At 29.7% G+C, this 24,008-nt stretch overlaps 3 protein-coding genes and 3 long non-coding RNA genes across 7 annotated transcripts; 2 read left to right on the top strand and 4 right to left on the bottom strand.

Annotated features, from left to right (window-relative positions):
* Positions 1-4,627: 4,627 nt before the first annotated feature.
* On the bottom strand, positions 4,628-6,471 carry LOC135144468 (uncharacterized). 2 transcript variants are annotated; one of them, XM_064076504.1, is made up of 7 exons: positions 6,033-6,471; positions 5,633-5,976; positions 5,437-5,561; positions 5,295-5,373; positions 4,985-5,233; positions 4,800-4,931; positions 4,628-4,692 (listed from the first exon to the last, which is right to left on the bottom strand). In XM_064076504.1, exons 1-7 carry the CDS (start codon positions 6,190-6,192, stop codon positions 4,639-4,641), a joined length of 1,143 nt encoding a protein of 380 aa, XP_063932574.1. In that variant the 5' UTR covers positions 6,193-6,471; the 3' UTR covers positions 4,628-4,638. The 2 variants fall into 2 exon arrangements, with proteins under 2 accessions (XP_063932574.1, XP_063932575.1); XM_064076505.1 differs by having other exon boundaries at positions 5,633-5,958.
* A 184-nt stretch (positions 6,472-6,655) lies between these two features.
* Positions 6,656-7,628, top strand: LOC135144482 (ATP synthase subunit delta, mitochondrial-like). The gene is made up of 5 exons (XM_064076513.1): positions 6,656-6,720; positions 6,812-6,908; positions 6,992-7,150; positions 7,233-7,384; positions 7,556-7,628. Exons 1-5 carry the CDS (start codon positions 6,688-6,690, stop codon positions 7,616-7,618), a joined length of 504 nt encoding a protein of 167 aa, XP_063932583.1. The 5' UTR covers positions 6,656-6,687; the 3' UTR covers positions 7,619-7,628.
* Positions 7,629-8,177: 549 nt separating this feature from the next.
* LOC135144480 (uncharacterized) lies at positions 8,178-9,245 on the bottom strand. The gene is made up of 6 exons (XR_010283164.1): positions 9,150-9,245; positions 8,890-8,966; positions 8,778-8,835; positions 8,591-8,721; positions 8,357-8,493; positions 8,178-8,265 (listed from the first exon to the last, which is right to left on the bottom strand). It is a non-coding gene; the product is annotated as an uncharacterized LOC135144480 (long non-coding RNA).
* Positions 9,246-12,825: 3,580 nt separating this feature from the next.
* On the top strand, positions 12,826-16,667 carry LOC135144465 (uncharacterized). Its single transcript, XM_064076498.1, has 17 exons — positions 12,826-12,898; positions 12,953-13,047; positions 13,464-13,525; positions 13,621-13,676; positions 13,732-13,841; positions 13,899-13,952; positions 14,003-14,084; positions 14,137-14,261; positions 14,316-14,467; positions 14,657-14,762; positions 14,823-15,121; positions 15,177-15,239; positions 15,288-15,510; positions 15,564-15,606; positions 15,831-15,959; positions 16,021-16,496; positions 16,552-16,667. Exons 2-11 carry the CDS (start codon positions 12,982-12,984, stop codon positions 14,955-14,957), a joined length of 948 nt encoding a protein of 315 aa, XP_063932568.1. The 5' UTR covers positions 12,826-12,898; positions 12,953-12,981; the 3' UTR covers positions 14,958-15,121; positions 15,177-15,239; positions 15,288-15,510; positions 15,564-15,606; positions 15,831-15,959; positions 16,021-16,496; positions 16,552-16,667.
* A 1,880-nt stretch (positions 16,668-18,547) lies between these two features.
* On the bottom strand, positions 18,548-18,904 carry LOC135144457 (uncharacterized). Its single transcript, XR_010283148.1, has 3 exons — positions 18,815-18,904; positions 18,675-18,761; positions 18,548-18,618 (listed from the first exon to the last, which is right to left on the bottom strand). It is a non-coding gene; the product is annotated as an uncharacterized LOC135144457 (long non-coding RNA).
* A 1,303-nt stretch (positions 18,905-20,207) lies between these two features.
* LOC135144456 (uncharacterized) lies at positions 20,208-22,922 on the bottom strand. The gene is made up of 6 exons (XR_010283147.1): positions 22,867-22,922; positions 22,662-22,808; positions 21,824-21,861; positions 21,301-21,438; positions 20,561-20,667; positions 20,208-20,259 (listed from the first exon to the last, which is right to left on the bottom strand). It is a non-coding gene; the product is annotated as an uncharacterized LOC135144456 (long non-coding RNA).
* Positions 22,923-24,008: the final 1,086 nt, after the last annotated feature.

Genomic DNA, 24,008 nt, shown 5'->3' with positions numbered 1-24,008 from the left:
TTTGTGTAAGCTACTCAAAGAAGTGAAGTTATTAATAAAACTAAATTAAATAAAAAAAAAGGAAATATTCTTAAATGAATTATTAATAAAATAGTATTAATCTTTAAAAAATATCCTGCACACCATCGAGTTTTAGAGCTGCAGTAAAATAGGATAATTATAATTAGTTTAAAAATATTAAATAAATATTTAGATTAAATATGTTTATTTTTTATAACAATGTAATTTTAAATAATTTTTTAAAAGATAATTTTAGATAAATTATTATGTAAAAAAATGTAAAAAAAGGTTAATAATTCTTTTATTATATATTAAAATATTTAACACCATATATATATATGCAAAAAAAAAAGAGTAAAGTTTATAATGATTCATATTATATGTATAAGCTACTCATCCCCCCTACAAACTTTCTTATTTTTTTAGGTCGTTTACCATCTAGCCTTAAGTCTTCCGGAGACAAGAATTCCAACTTTGTCTGTGTATATAATTTTATAATTTGAATTTATAAAAAAATAAAGGAACTAAGTTTAAAGTAACATCTCTGTTAGGTTGGTAGAAAGCTGAATAACTTAATTAAAATAAAAAGTTGACCAAAAAAATTTGTTTTTAATTTTATTTTTTCAAAGAACGTGTCAAGCAAAGAGGGTTCTTATAACTTTTCAGTATGTGACTTACACTTGTTATCGCTATGCTTTCTGCTTCAGGAGTTTTTAATATTTAAAACTTCTCCAGTTCGGAAGAAAAAGTTTAGTTTTTTGCTTTCCTTTAAGGTTGATGGATCAGTATACTAGTGAAGGGTTAGAAGTTTTTTAAAATTCATTGATAATATCCTGGAAAAAGTCAAGCAGGTTGAACAAGAAGGCCTCGAGTATTACGATACTTTGTAATGTCTTTAAAAACAAGTATTACTATACTTCGGATATCAGCTTATATAAAATAAAATATCAATAGAGATTGTTTAGCCCCTAATGAAAAAGTAAAAAGGTTTCGTCTAAAATGCTTGAATTCAATTTTATTTTTGAAAAAAGAACTAGAAAAAGATGAATACATACGATACTTTAATATTCCCCCTGTACGTTTACATTTATGGCATCGACGTTTTTATATAAAATTTAGTTCCTATTACAATATTATTTAGTCATACTTATGTATAATCTTTTATAAGATGGAAGAAAACGTTGAACTGTCCCTGGAAAGTGCCAAAGAATATTCAAGAAATTTAAAAGAAAAAAGTAATGCACTTCTCGGGAAGGTGCGGGTAGCAAAGGAAGTATTTAACAAACTTTAAAATGAGTCGAATAGCTTTATTTTATTATATTCTAGTTTTAATAAAGGGTTATCGACGATATTTTTTATATAAAAACTTTAATTGAAAGTATAGTTTATTTGTAATAGTATACAGCAGAATCTACCCATTTTTTCAAGTTTTGGGAATTGTATACCATTTTTATACCTTCCGTTTGTTTTGCATAACTGCAAATAAAAATTTATTAAAATTTTCTATACAATAAAGCTGTGTACTTTGTTTTCTTTCAATTTTATAAAAAGTTTACTCACAAATATTAAGATTAAAATAGATCTATATAAAGCTTTATTATTTCCAAAAGGTTTTTAAAGCTTCTTTTTCTTTTTTTAAAGCTTCTTTTTCTTTTTTTAAAGCTTCTTTTTCTTTTTTTAAAGCTTCTTTTTCTTTTTTTAAAGCCTTTCTAATAGAATGTGCAAGGTTAAAAAATCAAAAATAATTAATTTTCTTAGAGTCGCTTAACACAAGGTGTATAGCTAAAACTCTTTTAGGGGGTTGAGCTTTTATGCAAGAACAGGAAATTTCATAAAAGAGAAATAATCGACTTGAAAAGAATATTAAAATTAAAGTCTTTTGCAATAACAACTAAAAATAGTCATCCTTCAGTTATAAGTGGAACCCCAACTTAAGAAAAGATGTGCATAAAACAAGAAAAGTAGTAACACAATTTAGTACAGTTATCTTAGAATCCAAAAATTAATAAAATTCAAAAAATAGTTAGCTTGAGTTTTGTAAAATCAATTCATTAATTTAAAAAGTGACCAATTTACAAGACGTCGCGGGAATATTGACTATTTTTGTAATGTTTATAAAAATTAAAAAGCTAGTTCTCTCAGGTTGACTACACTTTGATAAAATAATATTTAATTGTAGAGAACTACAAAGTAATATAAAAACTGATATAAAAACATACTTTCATTTTCTATATAAAAAGTTTTGAAAAATTTAAAAATTTGGAAAGATTGTTTGAATCGATATTTTCCCATTGAACTTAATGTTAAGGCCAAGAGATCAGAACTGGCCGTCAATTGAAGAGAAATAAAAATTTAAAACGTAAATCGTTAAAGTAAGGAATCATATTTTAATAAATAAGATTTTATAAAATGTAATAAACCGAAAATCGGCTAAAAAACGGAGTGTAATGTTTAATTCACCTCCCCAATTAAATAAGGTTAACCCTAAAGTACTATATAAACGTTATATAGTAATTATAGTTGAATTGCTAAAACTCTGCCATATTTTTAACTGAAAAAATAAATTAAAAATTGTAAAATTATTCTTAGCCGGACCACAGAAATATATAATAAACTAAACTGCAACGTTAAAAAATATTAACAGCCCTTTTAAAAAATTAACAAAAACCACACTTAACTTTTCAAAAATTTCTAAAGTCACTTTCATTATAAAAAACGCTATATTTAACATCCTAAACTTTGCTCCTAAATTTAATTTTGCACGTATAAAATTCCATAAATTTCAACTTTTTTATTCAATTAATTTATTAACCTTGGCCAGAACTAAGAAATCTATAATAAACTAAACTGCGCCTAATGACAGAATATAAAGAAAATGAGTTACTACAAAAGGGTTATCATGTGAAAGTACTTCTAAAGAACCATCTGCAGGTATACCTCCGGGGAAACCTCCTAACATGAATAAAAACACAAAAGCTAAAGCAAATAGCATTGAGGTATTAAATTTAATTTGACTCCCAAACAAAGTAGCTAAGCAAGAGAAAATCTTGACGTTAGTAGGTACAGCAATTACCAAGGTAGCTAATGTAAAATAAACCCTGGAACCGGTTGAACGCTAAATAAATGATGACTTCAAACTATTCAACCTGTTACACCAATAGAGGTCATAGCTAAAATCATACCAAAAGGCCCGAATACAGGCTTTAAGGTATAATTAGTCATGTTTAAAGATATCAAACCAAAAGCAGGCAGAGCAATGATATAAACCTCTGGATGACCAAAGACTCAAAATAATTGCACTCATAAGGGGATCTCCTCCTGCTGCTGAGTCGGAAAAATTAGTATTAATGTTCCTATCTAATAAAAGTATAGTTAAAGCAGAAGTTAGGTGCAATACTAGACTTAAGAATCTGTAAATTTTTATAAACACTATACTCTACTTCTAAATTAATTTGTAAACGTAAAAAAATTCCATAAAGTCAATTTGATTAATTTATAATAGTTTAGCCTTAATTTTTGCGCAATAATCAGTACACAATTTACGAGTAAAGCATGCTCCGTGGCCTAAAAATTTCTCCTTTTTTTTTGTAAGGACTTTTAATAATTTAGTTCAGTACAGCTAAACAATCTTCGCCTTAATTTAAAAAAATTTTTTATTTGCGAAGGTAATGGAAAATGTAAAAAAAAAAATTACTTTATTTACAAATCAATACATAAAATTTTTTACTTTATTTACTATTAATACATAAAAATGTGCCTAACTTAATTATGAATTTAAAAATTTAAAAATTAATTTTTATCAAAATCAGTATTAATGCCGTTTAAAATTAAAAATTCCAACTTGATTCGCAAACTTGAAGATTTAATTCTAACTTTCACTTAATTTAATATTTAAAATGCTTTCTTTGATGCAAAACACTAACTTATGATAAACTTAACTAAACTAAATTATTAGCTCATCGTTATATACGAACTTTAATAATTAATTAATTAAGAGAAGTGAATGCTACTATATTTAGATTATTTATCAAAAAAAAAGTTACTTAGCACTAAGTTCTCTTAATTGTTTAATATAAAATTAAATCTTTTAAAAATTAAATCTTTTAAAATTACAAATTTAATTTTCTGGTAGAGCGAATAAGCTTTTATTTTTTTAATTCCCAAAACGATTTTTTTTCAAGTGCCTTTTACTATAAATTTAAAATTGTAAAATTAAGTTTACATATTAATAAATTTACTTTTTTAATAAACTTATTAAAATAAGTTCCATAACAATAAACCAGAAAAAGAATCTAGAAATTGACATTTAATGCTAAAACTACGTAATAATTTAAGCAAAAAAAGTTATTAAGGCAATCTGCACTGAAAATAAAACTAAATTTAATAAAATATATAATAATTATTCATTAAAAATACTTTTAAATATTTTTAATTAACTATTTATAAAATTGTATAAATAAAATAATTTTTATAAGCAACGTTGCATAACATTTTATTATTCACCTCAAATACTTAAAATAACTTTAAAGAATTTGAAGTAAAAATTTTAAAATATATTAGGTACAATAGTACTTTGAAACTAAATTGCTACTAAAATTTAATTAAAGTAAAAAAAAAGAAGTAAAACTTTGAACAGCGCTAATTTTTATTATAAACGGTTTGAAGATTAACTGAATCAACAGGATTCAAGGCCTGCAAAAAAAAACTTAAAAGCAGAAACAATACTAATTACACAAAATCAGATAAAAAAGTTCCAAGCTTCTAACAAAATAAAAAAATTTTAAAAAAAGATTAGTAACTATTATATCAGCGGAATCCTTCTGGGTATTTTGCAAGGCAGTTGACCGTTCCAGTGGCTTTGAGGAATTTCTTATAAATGTCAGAAGAAAGTTGGTCATAACCATTCCAACAACTATCAAAACACCGAAAAACTTTTCCGTAACATGAAAAATTAATTTAAACAGAATTAAAAAAATTCAAATACCATTGATTTATAAGAAAGCGGTTCTATAAAGCTATTAATGGTGCTTCCCAGCGTCTCAAAGGAAACGCGCCCCCTCGCAACAATTCCCGGATCCCGATTCATGCAGCGCTCCCACTCTGTACACGCCTGCTGAAGCCCAGGAAGGCGATCCTCCACGTTGCATCGGTTAGCGCGGTAATGGCGCAAACAGTCACTTATCTCGTCCATTACAATCCGAGCTTGTTCTTGAACTTTACTCTCGATGTCAGACTTTATTGATAATAATAAATAATGTTCAAAGACACTCGACCAGCTAATAAGAAATAATAACCTTTATAACAAGAACCAGTTGAACTAGTAAGAAAATCAACAAACCAATTAAAAATGCGCTGAAAAGGACCTGAAGATAACTTATTATTATAGTTATTAGGGTTGTGCGGAAATACAAAAAGGTTAAGAAAAACAAAGCTTACCCAAGCAATAAAAAAGGAGCGTAAGGCCGAAATAAATTAAAGTTGACAGAAGAATCATTTTTACTTGTGTGACACTCATTACAACTGGAATTGCAAGTTTTACTATTACTATAGGCCCCCCTTTTCTAGTAATATATAGACATAATTTATATTTAGTACTGGTAAAACATAGTTAATTTAAAATTAATATATATGCCTTTAAAAATTCTTGGGTAATGTAATAATTTCTCGGCAAGAACTGTATACTAGTCCTACAGCTTGAAGGGCGATAAATTTTGGGCGATCTCTTTGGTTTAGGAGTTAAATAATTAACAGATTGAAGCGGTAGTCTACTAATAGTTTTTGAAGACACAGACGGGCTTGGCGTATGACTTTGAAAGGGAATGGACAAGATCTTAGCTTTACCCTTATTTTTTACAATTTTCCCAGAGTCATCAATGTTTACATTGAGTTTTGATGGCTCACCTAAGTTCAAAGAAGAAATTTTTGATAAAAGAGAGGGTCTATCCCTTGTTTCCAACACTTGCTTATTAGAATTAACTTATAAGAAAAAGTAAAGGTACTTAGAAAAAAAGTATATAAGCAATAAAAAAAACCTTGTGTATCATTGTTTATAATAGAGCCTTCACTATCTAAAGAAAGAATTTTAGGGCGAGGATTTGAGAAAAGTTTTGATTTTTCCCAAGATTCGTAATCTTCTTTACTAATATCAAGTTCCATTGGTGTATCATCACTAGCTCGGTTTTCCATTATCATGTGTACAAATATTAAACCAAAACAGCCGACATTCAAAAAAAAAAATTATTCCAGAAATATTTTAGATTCTACTAAGTCGCTAATTAAAAATAAAAGGCACTCAACCTTTTAAACCTGGAAAAAGCCAAGCCCGCCCGTATATAAGAAGAGTAATGTCAGGACCTAGCGAAGGGCGAGCGATCCACAGGTTGTGGACGACCCCATTTTCAGACCCTCTTTCTCGCTCTAACGGAGACCATTTGCGCTACTCGCAAGCGCAAGACGAGAGCACGGTATTCCGCCCCGCTAACAGAATGCAACGAAATTCTTAAGGGGGCTCGACGCCAAGCAATAAATAGATTAGTCTGAACGCCTTGAAATACGGGAATATGGCCAATATCACTTGTGGATTGCCCTCGCACTATGCATATTGATAATGTAACGTCGTTACCGTCCTTGACAAGAACTGCGTGGTTACTGCGTTGGTGTTGAGATTTTTAAATAGTATACCTAAATATGTTTATTAGGAGAGCGCTTTGCAGAGAGAAGGTTATATAAGTCATGTTATTTTTTATTAAGTTGTATAAAATTAAAGTTCTTTTTCTACTTTTTGTTGTTTGCCACTATTTTTTTTAATTAGATGTTCAACCTGAACTCATATAAAAATTTCTCTCGGCTCTTTTCCAGCGAAACATCTTCAGGAATTGGAACCGTCAAACTCTCTTTTGGCTCTCCTGGTTTTCGATATTTATATTATTAGTTTTGGAAACTCCCAAATGCCGAACGTAAGTAGTAATATTATTTCATTGTTATTATCCAGGCGTTTCTCTCTTTGTAAACGAAGAAGTAAGCGGAGTTACAGTGCCCGGAATGGAAGGCGATTTTGAAATTGTCGGCAAGCATATACCCACACTCGCTGTTCTTCGCCCTGGAGTAGTTAAAGTTGCCACCACCCAAGGAAGAACACAGTCTTATTTTGGTTTTTATTATAAAAAACATTCTAAGTTCTCAATAAAAATAAATTTTCATTTTTTTTTTTGTATTTATTTTTTCCTTACAAGTTTCTAGTGGTACAGTAACAGTGAACGCTGATGGAAGCGTTCAAGTTTCCGTAGAGGAACTTTGCGAAAAAAAAGATATTGACATCTCGAAAGTTCAAAATGCGTTGGCATCTTATTTAAAAATGATTAACGAAGGTGACGAGCAAAAAAAGGTGCATTTTTTTTTTAAAAAACCTTTACAATTTTTTACTAGATTTTTGTAAATAACTTTTAACTGGAAATGTTTGACCTTAATATTTTTACTATTTTCGAATAAATAATTAATCTGTCGGTTGCTTACTACAACTTATTTGTTAACAAACCTTTCAAATTTTTTTATATAGGCAAAAAGCTTGATTGGACAGGAAGTTTATAGAGCAATGCTAGCCTTTGCTGAAGAAAAATGACGTGCTTATAAGAACATTAAATAATAGAATTTAATAAAAGGCCTATATTTTAGAGCTTTCATAAAAATTTTTAAAAATTATTAAGTTGATGAACTTTAAGCCTTTACAACCGAATTATAATTTATAAAAATTTTTTAAAAAAAAATTTTATTTAAATCTTGTGAAAAGGTAAATTGCTGTGGGATAAAGTAAGCAAGCGAACTAGTCGAATTAATAACATTATTTTTTTTTAATTTTTTTTTGGTTTTTGAACTTTCCTTCTTAGTTATTCCTGGTGGAAGCCAGTCGTCTTGGACAGATAATTTTTTATTTTCCGTTTCTTTAGACTGAATTTCCGGTTTTTTTAAAACTGCAACATCCAAGTTAAATAAATTTCAATAAAAAAATATTAATCTGAACCTACCGGCAGTAGATATGGGGGTTATAAAAAGATAAATGAAAGCAAAAAAGAGACCTAAAAAAGATTTAAATTAACTCAGCATGGTAGTCAGCCCAATAGATTTTAATTTAAAATTTTTTCTAAATAATTAATTAAAAATATTTTAAACCACAGAGCATAGACAGCATAAAAGTAGTTTGGAGGTCTAAACCAGAATCTTCTAAAAAATTGACAGTATCATTAAAAATGGCATCAGTATATCCCACACCTTTTAAGCAAATTATAAACAATCATAAACTTATACATGCTTTGTAATTTTTTAAAAGATATAAAGTTTTACTTTAAAACAATCTTGTAACCTTCTTGATCATGGTAACGAATTAATATAGTCATCCCATAATATTGGGGGATTAATAACTTTGCTTGGTTTAAAGGAGTACTCTAGCGACAACTCTTGGCGGCTTCGAACTTGCTGATAAAGAAGTTCTTTTGAAAACTGTTAACCAAATATAATTTATAAAAAAATTAATATTTTTCTTTTTGTACAATTGTAATTTTAAAATAGCGGCTCAGGGAGTCTCATGTAATTGTACGTTATGCAATCTCAAAGGCCAATATAAAGGATGCCTAAGGGAAGCTTGGATTGCTTCAACGGTAAAAATAGTTTTTTTGGCGATATTTTTCACACCGATTAAAAGTGTAGTGCTTTTTCCCAGTGTAAAAACTATAAAGTTAAGCGTAAAAAACGCTAGATAAAAAACTGTTTATAGATGATTACACCGTTATCCCTGCTCATGGGGAAAAGCGACTTAATTATAAAGTGAGGATGACGCTTAATCTTATAAAAAAAAGATCTTATTATAATAAAGTATAGTATAAATGGATATGTTACGTGATCTCCTCCCAAAATGTCCTCAAACAGTTCATAGTCGGCTATATGATCTTCCACGACTTCACCTTGTAAATAGACTAAATCATCGTATCAATACCAGTAATTACAAAGTATAAGTATTAAGTATAATATTTAGTAAGTTCATAATAGGGTAAGAGGTAATTATTAAAACCTACTCGGCACAAGACTAAACTTGAGAAGTAAAAAACCGAAAGCAAAAAAAGAAGCAATAAAGTTAACAAAGCGAAAAAAGGTATTACGTAGTGAGGTCACTAAGTATAGAAGAGAGACCAATTGAAAAGAAATCATTCCACCTATACTAATTTTCACCTTTACTTGTAACAAACGCTTTTTAACTAAATATTGACACAGACTACGTGAGCTTTTATGACTAACCGTACACGATTGATGTAGCCTTCCAAGAGGGTTGTTAGTAAATACCAAAGGATAACACCGTTAGCTATTTGGACCCGATTGTTCTTTGTTTAACGCTTTAAAAAGCACGTGACATACTTATATACCTATCCACAGGATTATGGCCTGATATATTCTGCTTCCAAGTGCGACGAAGAGCTAAGCATCCTTAATAACAATTTTTATGCTCATCCTCTGGTTGTGTTATTAACCTCTGATGCAAGCGAAACACCTGGGAGTCACCATCGACAACAAAATTTTGTGTCGGTATACTGGGGAAGCCTAAATCGTGATTAAAGAGGTTTTACTCCTTACTATGCAGCAAGGGCAAGCTATTACTGCGATAAACGACGGTTTGTATGTGTTTTGAATGGATTTAGCAAGATCTGTTTTTCCCAAGAGGACGTTTAACTTATATACCTGCAAAAGAAGAAGAGAAAATAATTATTTGCGTGCTCATTACAACTAAATTAGGTTAATATTTTATGTTAGCAATTGTTGGCGTTAACTTTATTAAAACCCTCAAATTATAATAATTTAAAGATAAACGTATTTATCTAATAAGGCATTAGAAAGCGCTAAGCATACTGTCTCCTTAGCACCTAAGAGGTGTGCTATTTCTATTTATATCCGCGGGCATGTCCGAGCCGCACGTGGCCTCCTAAAGCAATACAGTAAACTGTTTCTTCGTTAAGCCCTGTAGTCTTCATTTAATAAAAGGTGAGAAAAAACGATAAGGCAGGAGCGATAACCTGCTTACTATAACCGTCCTATGGTACAAACGCTACAGAAAAATCTCTGAATTTAGGGGGCACCACGAGAATCCAAGGGTGTGGCAGTTGCTATATACTCCTTCCTAATAACGATTCCACAAATGTCACAGGAATTACTAACCGCCTGTTTTTATGTCCATTTTAATATAAGGCTTAACCTTAGTGGGGCTTAAATTACCATAGGAGATCAAAGCGAGCATAGATAAGTGTTGCAAAAGGGAGTTTGAAATACTATTGTCAGCTTCCTAAAAATAATTTCGGTATTAAGCCTCTGGAACCAAGGTAGACCTAGTGTTAGCGTTAATCCCCCAAATTGGTAAGCAAGCAATTAACTGCTTTTAAATAGAAGTCTACAGTGAACATAAGAGGGTGAGTAATGTATCTTATAGGGGCCTTTACTTAAGGACCCATCAGAGAACATGCCAGCAAGGGGCTTAAGAAGAAGTGTTATTCCTACGATTTTAATAGACGCCGCGAATACAATTTGTGAGGAATTTTGTTTTAGAGAGCTGGCAACAAGCAACCCCAAAGACAGAGAAGTACAAAACTGTTCTAAGGTAGTCACCTTTTCAAACTGTTATAATGAATCCTGGGCACGTTTACAGCATTTCTTTCAAATTAGGACGCTTAACTACTTTATGAAAAAGTTATCCACCTGGTAACAGTAGGTATCGATCTCTATCTCTCCGGCGTAAAAAGCTGAAAGTGAGGTAGTAGAGGTACTCGAAAAAAGGCGTCTTTCTCTTTTTTTTCACCTAATCTTCTATCCAGATGAATCCATAATAATTGCAGGCTCTCCAAGTATTATAGTAGTTTCAGGCTACTAAGCAGAATGTATCCTTAATCTTTTCATTAATTTCTCTATTATATCGTTTTTAAGGGCAGCTATATTGTTCTAAAACTTCAAGTGGTAGATTGCTCTCAGTAAAACCGGCTGGAAAAGGAGTGCCTGCAAATAAACTTAAAAAAGAATCCCTTGCTCCTTTTTCTTCCTCCACCGAACAAAAACTTGCTGTGTGTGCATAAGAAAAATTTTAAAAAGTGCACATTTTTTTTTAGATCTGGCATACTACGGTCGGTTCTTCTTTAGACCTTGAGCCCTTAATCTGAATTACCCTCTTCAGCAGGGGTTGGAGCAGGAGTGTCCACCCCTGTACGCGATATAGAGCTATCATGACCCCCTCGAAAGGTTGAAAAAGCGAAAAATATCGGGCTCAGACACCCACCATTCGACCTAGTGTGGTGCAAAACCGCTAAAAATCACCACCAGGAGAGGCAGCCCTAGGCTGAAGTCACCTAGAGACACCGGCCAGCACCACTGCTAGCCCGGCCTCCCTGACTATGAGCTCCTAACCGGGAGGGAGGAACAAAGTGCACTTTTCTAGCGTGGAAGACCTTTTCTACCCTTTTTTCTAGTTGGTTGGAAAAATATTTTCTAGGGTTTTGGGAAGAGATAATAGTTAACTTTGTGAATTTCTTAGTTTAAAAGTAGGGAGTTATGGTTTATAAAACTGGCTTTTTTGACTAAGCTGAATGAGTGGTATACAGTTTGGAGAGGTTAAATCCAAACTCCAGTAATCTTTTTTTTTTCGATAAGATTTTTATGTACCTTTAAAAAGCGCCAAGCAGGATAGGTTTAAACTGGAGGCTAACAAGGGCCTGGTCGAGCCCAAGACAACGCATTCTTCGCGCTCCGCACAGTCGCTAAGAATTTCGCCTTTATTTCATACTTTGCTATACCAGTGGATAGTCTTACAATTTAAACTTTGCACGTAAAACTGATTAAAATATTTACATTCTTTTCCATTTAGCATTTCCTGCCAGATAAAAAAAAGCAATAGCAACTCTCTTTGCGCCATGTATGTTTACAGGGGTCGCAGTAACCTCTATAATAGTGGTAATATTGTATACAACTGTAAAATGAATAGCCTGCATTTTTGGCACTTTTAGTACTAAAATTTTAAATTTACCGTTAGTTTGTTTTGAAGTTGGTATTTGTTGAAACAAATAACGTTTTTAAAATAATTAGTTAATTTTACCTTAATATCTTGTAAAAGGAAGGGCAAGTATACAATATAACTACGTGTTAAGCATGAAACATCTTTTAACCGTAACGTTTCATTAGCTAAAAGGCATTGCGTAACTTCGATTTGGCTGTCCATTTCATAAATTTAAGTTTGTTTAGTGCTTCATAGGTACAACGATTACTTTCACACACAGACCCTTTTATTAAAGAAAGCAGAGTTCAGTAACCTATTTAGTAGACGGAGCTTCCCCATAGACTGAAATATCTGTGAACGAGGTAAGAACCAAGCATATTGTGCTTGAAAATCTTTATCTCTTCAACATAGCAGTTGCGAATAGTATGACTCTTCAGGGCGAGCTATCATCAACTAAAATCAGTGATGATTGTTGTGACCAGTCATGCCAAATATATTATAAACAAGAAAAAGAAGAAAGTATATGTGATCAAAATTCTATTAGTTATGACTCTTTTATAGAAGGCGCTTTAAAGGAGGAAAACTTTTTGGAAAAACCTTTTGATCTAAGCAGTTCACTTGTTGATAGCAATTTATCGCATAGCTTCGCTTGTAGCGAGCTAGAAAATCAAAATTTTAGTAGAAGCCAAAATTTAAGTGAGCCTTTTGTTAAAAATAATATTGATACTATTACGTCTGAAGATGACAGCGCTACTTTAAACCAAATGAATAATAATTCTTCATATAATAACAACATTAAAGCCCGTGAGTCAAATATTGAAGCTTACAAAATTTTGCCCACTGTTAACTTAAAAATACGAGCGAATATCAATCTTGACAATGGTTTATTTATGCTTTTTCTTACTTACAGTTAAAAAAAATTTTATAAAGTAAAAGATTGCGTTTCCTATATAAACCAATTACAAATGGTCAACTATGCTTTAAAGCTCAAACTTTTATATTATGAAAATTTTCTTGTAAAAACGGATGGGGTAAGTAATATTTTTTGTTGGTCCATTGCTAAAAAACATTTTCATATTTATCAATTTTTCTTTAAAATAATTTGTTTTAAGCTAAGATTTTAATCTAAAATAAAAATTGTTCAACTTCGGTTTATCAAGTGACTTTTTTATAACTATAAATTGTTATAAAATTTTTAAATTTTCCAAAAAACTTGTTAATATTCTCCTATAGTTATTGTATTCTCGTTAAAAATATTGCTGCTTATAAAGTTTGTATTTTTTAGATATATTGTTTTGACCACTTTCTATAATGAATAGCTTTAACGTTTTTGAAATTTAAATACCTTTATTATTATTTTTTCCGGTTTTAATCTATCTAGCTTTTTCCAGTTTTATAAATCACTTTATTGTTAGTTACAAATATTAATTTTAATTTTATTAATAAGAAGTGGGAGAATAGAGATTTTCTGGTTCAAGAAAATGTCATCCTAAAGCGCATTAGATCTAGGTAGTATTTTATATATTAGCCCTGCTTTAACTTTTGTTAATTTATTAGAAATAATTAATTTTTTTATTATTTATTATATACTTCTTTTTATATAGAATTAAAGGAGAAGTAGGTCGGCTTTTTGAGCTGACCGCGAGCGATCGTAGCAGAGGTCCAAGCTTACTTTTTTGTATACGTGAGCTCATAAATACCGCTTTGTTATAAAGGATGCAGCTATGATGAAGTAAAAGAGGTTTACGACGTTGTATTTATGCATCAAGATGAAATCTACTCGACTCTGTGGGAACAGCCAAATCCCGCTGGGAGTGCCTGCAAAGTTTTATTCGCGTTTTCTCTGTTGAATTGCTCTTCATTTGAAGATTCTCTTTTCCAGTCGACTAGCTTAGAAAGGGCAGAGTCTTTCCTGTCTCCTACGGAGCATCCGGATGTTTGTTTTTTTTTAAATGAGTATAATAAAATTTATGTTAACTTTAATAGTTTGCCTACAAAGAGGAAATTAACAAGTTGACTAAAAAAATTGATTATTTGCGGGAAAAGCTTTTCTTCTACGAAGAAAAAGGTCGAAAATATACGCTTAACGCGATATATTAAGTGTTAAGCTAGAACAATAGAAAGGAAGGATGGCGATTATTTAAGGAAGTACGACGAGCTTGAGGCTCTTTACAGCAGTACGAAAGCTAAATTATACGAAATGGAGGACGAAAATGCTCTTCTGAAAACTCGTTTCACTGCACTGGTGTAAATTGTTAGCCCACTCAACACTTTTCAATTCTTAAAATTTTTTGCTCAGTCCGTTGAAGTTAAAGAAGCCAAGTGTTCTTATCAAGAGGCTCGTGAGCACAACGACGCTCTGCTGAAAAACATTAAGCGATTGGCAAACAGAAAACATTGGGCGCTTCTGCATGAGCTCAGAGGCCGGTTTCCTAATGTCCACTTGCAATCGTACTTGCCTACAAAGTTATTCTCTGTTTGGCAAAATCGTACGCCTCAAAGTTAGGGCGTGCCTAGTACATTGGCTATATCCACATAGTTGTTTTTACTAGTAAAGAAAATTAAGAGGGTGTTAGCGCATTATGTCTTATTTCCTTCTCACAGGCGGTTTCTACTTAATTCTGTATTCTATTTTTTGAGGTTTAAAAGTGGTTTAGAAGGAAATAAAAACAATACTGCACTATTAAGGAAGACTTTTCCCACAATGACACATAAAGTTGAAGAAAACGGGACTGCTGCTAATAAAGTTATTTCTTAATACTTTAATGTTGGGTTGCTTTAGTTCTTATGCACGACACATCCATAGTCTGACAGTGCGCGAGAACAAGATGAGGAGGCTCCGGGTATTATAGTTACCAACAGCGTAAGAGATGTAGAAAAAAGGAAAATAGGTCTAAGTAAAAACAGTAAAAATAAAAAAAATTATTTATATCTTAATTGAAGCGCTTAAAGATCCTCGTTAGTTTTTATTAATTCTATTAATTACTATAATACTTCGTTAAGAACACTACACTCATTTCACCTTTTTTACACTCTCTATGTGTATTGTGCCTCACTTTAACAGCCAGCACCACGCACACAGCCATTGTGGAAGACTTTCCGCAGGTTATTAAAACATGAAGTCTCTTCAGTCATTTAAAACTTAAATATTATTTTAAAGAATGTTTCTCCTTCTAACTCCGGGTTAAGCCTAGATTTTGAGGAGGAACAAAATGCAGATTTGGTTTTTTTTATTTAATTTTGCTTTCACCTTTTACTGGTTTATTAAAAGTATACTAGATATGTTTAAATGGGAAAGAGGTTGCCGCGAAGAGTGCTTCAGAAGAGAATTCTAAATGGTCACTCCGTGATAAAAATTCCGAAGCTGTAAGAGAGAGTACAGAACAACTGAAGCAAGAGATACTTGCAAAAAAGTCCACAATTGAGATGCTCACAAAAGTTAATCTTCACTTTTTCTCCCAGCTGGAAGCGCTTCATAAAAAAGGACATACGAAGTATTTACAATCTTTTTTAATGGCAGATATCTTTACGATGTAAGTATTCTTAGTAATTCTCAGGAGAAGTTGACTTGTTCTGGCACTAACAAGAAGGTGGCGCAGCGTGAGACATATTTAATTTTTTACATTTGTAGAGAGCGCGACAGTAGATATTAAGTAGTAGAGTAAATAATTGCAAAAAGAGGATGGAGGGCGGGGCCGCCTTAATTGAGTTTATTAAATTAAAGCAACAGTGGATAATTGCGCTACCGTTGTAATACGAAACCCTTGTTTTATATATTTCACTAAATCTTTAGTATACTAACAGCTTAGTTAAGGTTAGGAAAAAAGAACTTTCAGAAGTGGTTGCAAAAAATCTAGAAAATGCTAAAACTCTTATGACAAGCCAGCAGGCGCTTATTGACGATTATGAACATTTTATTATTGATTTTACTGAAGAATTTCAGGTATATCAGTTCAGAAATTAAATTTATATAGTCAAATAACCTTGGGGGATCTTTATACCAGGAATTAAAGACTAACTTGCAAAGATGTTATGAATTCTTAAAGCCATCCGAAGAAGTGAAGGCAAGTCAGCAATCACAGTATAATTACTTTTATAAGCAAATAGAGAACTACGAAAAGATGTTTGAAAATCTTAAGAACCTTGAAATACAGAACCGAGAGAACACGAGTGAACTAGAAGTTAACTTGCAGAAATGCGAAGAAGAGAACTTGCAAATGTCATATAAAGTAGAGACCCTCTCTGAGTTGTGCACTGCAATAAGTGAAGAGAAAGAGAAACTGAAGAGCTTTTATAAAGAACTTATAAACGTTAATAAACACTTAACAAATGAACTAGAATGGCGTAAGAAAGAGTATGAGCAACACGAGGAGAGATACACTAATCACATTGAGGAGCTGCAGAAGACCATAGCCTTCCTTAATTGCGAGCTGGAGAAAAGTAAAGACGAGTACGAGCAGCAAAAAAAAGACCACGCAAGGTATCTTCCTTACCTTGCTTCTTACACGTGCGCGTCTTAGAGAACTCCTTAATAGAATTAGTACCAATTTAGCTGAAGAGTTTAAAAGGCGACAGAAAGAACATATCCTCCAACTAAATTTGTATTTAAAGTGGATTTTATCTGTGCAAGAGATGCTTTCCCAGCAGAATAATCGACTGTTAAATTCGGAACAGCTTCTTGAAGAAAGAACAAAAAAAAGTTAAATTTCCTCGATTAATTGTGAAATTTTTTTTTGCTTTTGGATTGGAGAAATAAAGATGATAAACCTTTTATATTAAAGACTTAAGATAGCCATATTAGTGTTTTACCATTACTATATATTATACAACAGTTAATTAATATGACATTAAAAGTTAGAGTCAAGTGAATAAAATGTTGGTGACCGCAACGTAACTTATTAATATCTTTTTCGCTAAATCAGTATCTATATCCACAAGCGACGCCCCGAGGGGATTGGTGTAAAGACCGTTTATAACTTAACGTAAAACAGTCTTTGCTGTGTTACTGAAAAGTTCGGTTTAACGTTTTTTAAGCATTTTACTAAGTTGTTGCGCTTTTTTAAATAAAGTTGCAAATCTATAGTTTAACAATTTTTTATTCTTTAAAAGCTGTAGCTTATCTTGTTGCGGGTTTTTATATATCTTACTCAAACATTTTTACTAAAGGGTTAAAATCTAATGCAAAAGGATCTGCTTTTGTCTAATTAAATGCATATAGCTTACGTAATAACTTCACAATTCATACACAACTTTAGTTTTTACAATAAGTCTAACAATGTGCCATAAAGGTGGGTTAAAGCAAATAGTAAGCCTTTAAAAGACGGCAAACAAAAAAACTTTAAAAAAAGACTGCAAAGCTTAATATACAACTGAGTGACTGTACTCCTCCAAGCATAGTTTCAATATTTAATTAATCTTGTTTTTTTAATTGCTTTTAGTTTTAAAGAAACACCTTTTTGTAAAAGGAATGTAAATAACTTTAGAGGGACGATTATATAAAGTTCTCTTGGGTTGTTAATATCCTTCCGTAGCGTATACTTTAAATTATAGTTTATTGTGCGTCTTAAGTTTTATTTAATAGTTTTTAAAAGTTATTGAAAGCGTACCACTTTAGCAGTTTTAAGGTAAATCTTATGTAATATTAGTCTTAAAAAAAATTTACTTTAACAAAATCACCTCAGACCAGGCCAAACAATTTAGAAGTAAACTAAAATATCTGCTAATGTATCTTTGTTTAGAATACAGTTCCTTTTCTCTAACTGTTTCTTACCTTATTTTACTATTACTTATGTATATCTGCTAAAGCTCTTAAAAATGTTTTTTTTTAAAATAATTTATAAACTGTAGGTAAAATTAAGTTCATACTAACCTCTCAATTTGATAGTATTTGTTAATTTTTTCGCACTTATAAAAATACTACTAATATATAGTGTACAAATTTACATTTATTTAAATTAAAGCAATAACACTGCGTTTCGTTTCATTACGTAACTTGTATAAGTAAAATATCACTGCTACTATTGTAGGATAGTGAGATCAAGACAACTGCACGAGCTAAGATTTTTAGATTAAAATAAATAAAAAGCTTAAGATGTTACATACGTTCTTTTTTAAAAAAATGTTTATTGAATAAAGCTTTGTAGTTACTATGATATTTTTTTCTTTTTGATAATATTTTTAATTTTTAAATATTATTAGTACGATACTTGAATATCATTAACATAACCTTGAGAGTCCTGAAAATTTCTTAAATATTGTATATACGTTTCGTAAAATTAATTGATTTCGTTTTTTATAACTTTTTACTGGCTCCTCTCTTGTAATTGATACTCTTGTAAACATATTAAAGTCAGCTAAAGGTTTTTTATTTTATTGTAAATAGCGGAGTAAACTAATAAATTAATTTGAGCAAAACTTTTCCTTCGCCAAGCCTTACAATTATTTACAATTAAACGATAAGCAAAACCACGAATATATATAAAAAAGATGTTTCCCTTTTATTACTAAACTTTCATAAAAAAATTAAAATCAGCCAATAATATTTCAGAACTCCCAACTCAAGCAGATTTTTTATTTAAAATCCCCAAAAAAGTGATGTAAACCTGATCAAAATAAAAACTAAGTTTTCTTTGCATCAGTAAATTTACAATTATACTACAGGACAGCCCCAAATTTCAGACAGACTTGAGCTAACTTCCTGCGAAAGCATAGAAATGCCGCGTCCACCAGAGCCAAGAAAGATGATCTTTAAAACAATTTAAATTTAAAGGAAAAATTCATGCAAAACAAACACAATACCAATCTTGAACGTTTATTAAAAATGAGAGTGTGCTTGACAAAAATGCATTTCTCGGCGGGATGATAGTTAAAAATGGTTTTATCCTTTGTTTAACGTTTTTTTAAAAAAAAGTTAATCGCTTTAATCAAAAAAAATAACCAAAAAAAGCTAAATTTTCTGAACTAAAATAGTAAAAATAAAAAGGATTAAAAAATTAAAAGTGAAATGCAAAAACTTTTAAACTAAAAATTTTAATCCTCTCTTAATAATAAAATCACAAATGTCTAATAATCCCGATAAACATTAATAAGAGCGCACGTGTGTAATAAGGTATGGGATTTCCTCGTCGTAATTTAAAAGCAACTTTTCACGTACAACCATAAGAAAAATTTCGTGAGGACTTAATCGAAGCGGACTTTCTCCCTTGCTGAATATCCACGGACTAACTTTTTTATAAATCTTTATAAGGTCCTTAAAAAAAATTAAAAATAACTTGAATGCAAATTATTTAAAAAAACTTTAAAAAGTAAATTCTTTTTAAGAAAATTAATATCTTTAAAAAAGTTCTTTAAAATTGAAAAATGTGACCTTAAGGCCGTCGATTCCAAACTTTGTACCGCAAGAAATGCAAATTTTATTTACGACATTCACTTTTTCACTCAACAGATTGTATAAATGATTTGTAGATTCAGATCTTTTCAGAGAATATTCATCATCACACTGAAAAGATTTAAAATTAAGAGAGAGATTATTTTAATTACGAGTTTAGATCTTATAAAGAATTCAATTTTTAATAAGGTAAATTCCTAAAAAATTTACTAGTAAAATTAAAAAGGCAAACATTTCGTACAATAATATTAACTACAAATCATGACAAAAAATAAATATTTAAAAAGATTTTGACTCAAACAGGAAAGTTATAAATCTAAACCCAGAAAGAATTTAAATTTAACAAAAATAAATTAATATATATAATGTAACAAAAAAAAGAGAATGCATGCCTTATTTAAAATTAACAAGACGGGGAGCCCCGAAGGAATTTTCTTAAGCAAAGATTTGTCTCTTAACGTTAAATCTCTAAAAGAAGTTTTTTTATATTCCTCAACAGAAATAACAAGTAAACCTTTAATTTAAATATTTATAAGTATATTTAAAAATTAAATCAACTTTATAAACGTTCAATATTAAATATTAGATATAATCTTAAAGAACGTTAACAAAATACAAATTAATTATTTATTAAATTTATTTTTCTTAACAAGTGTTTTAATATTTTCTAAAAAATACCATAATTATTTTAAAAAAAAGATTTAGGGATGCAAAATTATTTTATTTAAAATTAAATTATCTTTTAATACTAAATTTATATTTATTGTAAAAACTTTCTAAGAATAATACATGTATATTACAAATGTCTGCATTTTGAAGAGAAGAGGCAATGGAGGAAGCAGAATTCTCAACTTTTCTATATAATTGTTATAAAATACTTGTTTACTAATAAATATATAAATATAAGTGTAGCTTATGAACAGCAGAAATTGATATATAAAAAAGTATATAAAAATGTATATAAAATATTAATAAATATCCTTAAATAATTGTAGCACAAAGTTTCATAAAATTTAAACTTTTATGAAACTTTAAGTTAATTAACTTTTAAAGCAGTGAAGAGACAATTCATTGTTTAATTATTATTAACCAATAATGTCATTAAAAAAGGGTCTCAACCAATCATTAAACAATGAAATATAAAAAGAAAAAGTTACCGGCTGAGTGGAGGTGTATCGGTGAGGACCACCTGCAAGTGGGACGTCCAATAAGCGGCAGTAATATTAAAAAGTGTCGTATCGACTCGTGGTGTAACCGTACTGGACTGTCCAGTGGCACGCAGAATAAACCAGTTAAATAAGTTATAGATATTTTTAAACGTTTATAATATGAAAGGAACAAAGTTTAATGCCGGGAAGGTCAAAAAACACCTAATGCGAGGGGCTAATAGCACAGGCTTCCGCTTTATTCACTCTCTGATTGCTTAAAACCACGACCAATTTATGCATAACTAACCTAGCTACCAACGGCCATATAAAAGTCCGCAGCAAAATCAGGTCACAATAAGACGACAGCCGGAAAAAAAAAGTGGGCAACACTCAATATCAAGATAAGCACTTGGCTCGTTACCTACACTATAGCCAAAGCAAATGCGGAAGCGCCGTTGGCTATGATATACTATTTTCAATTCATATAATATTGCTAGCAGCAATAAACTAACTAAAAACTGGTAAAATTATTTTTATTATATTGTCAAGTTTATTTTAATTTATCTTATAATTGTTTTATCATTTTTTGTTTACTATTTCAGTTTATTATATTTCAAATTGTTTTAATATTTATTATTTTTATGTTCACTTTTTTATTAATTTTTAATATCGTCCTTATTTTTATTAGGAAACTTAATAATAATCTAACTCTAAAAAAATGTATGAACAATTATTAAAATAAATATTACTTTAACTCCCAGCAACGAATTAAAAAGGCTCGACTTTCCAGCATTAGGAGAGCCAATAATAACGGCACGTACTACTTCTGAATCAGAAGGACAATCAGCAAGAGTGCTCGAAAGCCATTCGAAATGCCCGTTCCACTCCTTGTAGAAGTTTTTATACAAAAGTAAAGTTGGAAGTAAAAAAAGAAAAATATTTGTAATAAGTTTATTTTAGTTAAGACAATAAAGAGAAAGATGAATAGTATTGTTTTTTATTAATAAATTTTGGATATTAATTAATAGTGTAATAATTTGTTATTTAAACTACTATTCGTCAAAAAAACAAAAAGAAATATTTCCAAATAAAAAGTGGTAAAAAAAAAAGCTAAAAAAGTAATATAATTAATACTTAGCAACATATATATAGATAAATTAATTTCATCTTTTTTTAATTAAAAAAAATATTTCACTATATAATTTTTTTAACCTTTTTTATTTATAAATACATGAAACGATAAAATAGTAAAAAAAAAAAGATAGTATATACAGCAAGCGAAGTTGGTTTCTTTAGTTGAATCCAGTTTTCTATATAAAAATATAATGATTCAAAGATTAGAAGCTATAAAAAAACGGAATACAAGTAAAAATTTATTATAACCAAAAATTTCCATAAAGAAAATGGCATAAAACCTCAAAAAGCTCAATTAACTTAATATAATAATTCAGGAAATAGTTCTTTAATATAAATATAAAGGGTGTTTACTAAAATACTGTAAAATATTTATTTCGCTCTAAAGAAAAATCTCAAACTTTACTGTAATTATAAACCATCAGTCCACTAAAATTTAAATATTTTTAATTCAAATAGATGACCCGACTTAATCATTTAGGCTAAATTTAAGTTGATAGTTTATAAAATAACTACAAAAATAAAAATTAAAAAACCAATAAGTTTTCAATAAACGAAAACATGCTCATTAGTATACCGTAAACGACGACCCAAATATATCAAATAATATATTAATAGAGAGAAGGAATAATAAAATAAATAAACAAGAATTTTCTCAACGAATATAAAATTAACCATATAAATATTATTGTAAACAGTTAAAAAAAAAATTAATTTGTGACAGGGTTTAACGTATAAACTAAGACAAACTAAGTTTTCCTAAATGTAAGATAAAATTCTACACGATTTCTAAGGTACATAAGGTTATACTTAAATATCTGTGTTATTACTTCAAAAAAAGAAATTAGAAAAAAATATAAGTACAATGCTAATAATATCTTACTACTTTTATATTATCAAAAATTAAAGTAAAATCAACTTATTCTTATAAATATTTATAATTACGAGTAACAGTCATATAATAATTAAGTTTTACCACTCACGTCTTCAGAAAAAGAAGAGCTTACAAAATCTTTTAAAGGTTGCCCACTATATTTTAAAGCATTAGAAGGGTTTACAACTGGTGGTGACAAAAGTTCAATATTATCTTTGGCGCTGGTCTGCTTATCTTGATTATCTGCAACTTTTTAGATTTTTAGCTTAAATTCAATAACATCAAGATTTAATTAAAGCAAGCTCACCTAAATCAAATTGGTCTATCTCCTTAACTGGAAAACAATTCTCGTTTTTAATTTCTATCCCATTTGAAATATTGGTGAATTTAAGTAGACTAGAATCTTTAAAAGATGTAAAATTTGAAAGCTCAACTTTTCTATCAGACACCTCTAAAAAATTAGCTTTCTGAAAATTACTAGCATCTAGTTTACTTAGATCTATAGTAGAAGTTTTCCTAATATCTTTTCTTGTATAAAGGTAATCTCCTTCTTCATACTCTATAAAATAATTCTGAGTTGGGCGACTTTCTAAAGTTTCATCTGGAAAAATAGTGTTTTCCAAATTCATAAATTTGCTTATGATGGAGTTATCTGATTTTTCATTGATTGTTTCGTTTAAGCGGTTTTTTAGATTATCTATAATCTTTCCGTCTTTTCTAAGATATAACATTACAGTTAAAAACAGTTTATAGCTCCAAGAATTCTTTAAATAATTTTGTATTATAAGACTCTTTCTTAATAAAAATATTAAATAAATTAAAATAAGCATTTCAACTGATACCTTCCCTCTAATTCCTCTACTGAGCTGAAATGATCAGATGAACTTGAAAGTTTATTTACCTTTTTCCCTTCAAGAATTGTTCGAGTTATGATGCTTATATTTCTCGAATATAAATATAAATATATCTGAAAATTAATTTTTTTTATTGGTCCTATACAGAACATCATTTCTTATAAATAATTGATTACAATAAATTTTAACTGTTTTTGTGCTTGCTCACATTACCCTTAAGAAAGTCACGTGGGCACCCCTACTTGGCTATATTTAATTGATAACAAACAGCTATATTTAAATATATTTTAAAGGGACGGTTTGTTATTGAAGATATGTGCCAGCACATAATAATTGTCAATTCAATTTTTTAACTTTTAAGAAGCTACTAGCATTGAATAAAAAAAGCTATGTAAGAGCTTAAAAATAAATATTAATACTTTATATAGAGTATTGAAGTTATCTTGACATCGATCTATCCGCAGCTTTTATTTAGTAAAATATAGTTAAATCTTCGAAGCAAGACCTTTTTAATAGTTTATACACCATAAATTATATTTCATGACACCTGTTTGTTTGACTGAGAGTCTGCAACTAGATAAATACTTCAAAAAGT

Source organism: Zophobas morio, unplaced genomic scaffold (genome assembly GCF_036711695.1).
Source record: "Zophobas morio isolate AGI-343-1 ecotype UQ-CSIRO unplaced genomic scaffold, CSIRO_AGI_Zmor_V1 ptg000101l, whole genome shotgun sequence".
Classification (NCBI taxonomy): Eukaryota; Metazoa; Arthropoda; class Insecta; order Coleoptera; family Tenebrionidae; genus Zophobas; species Zophobas morio.
Note: the sequence above shows the minus strand (reverse complement) of the source record. Positions and strands in the feature narration are given on the sequence as shown.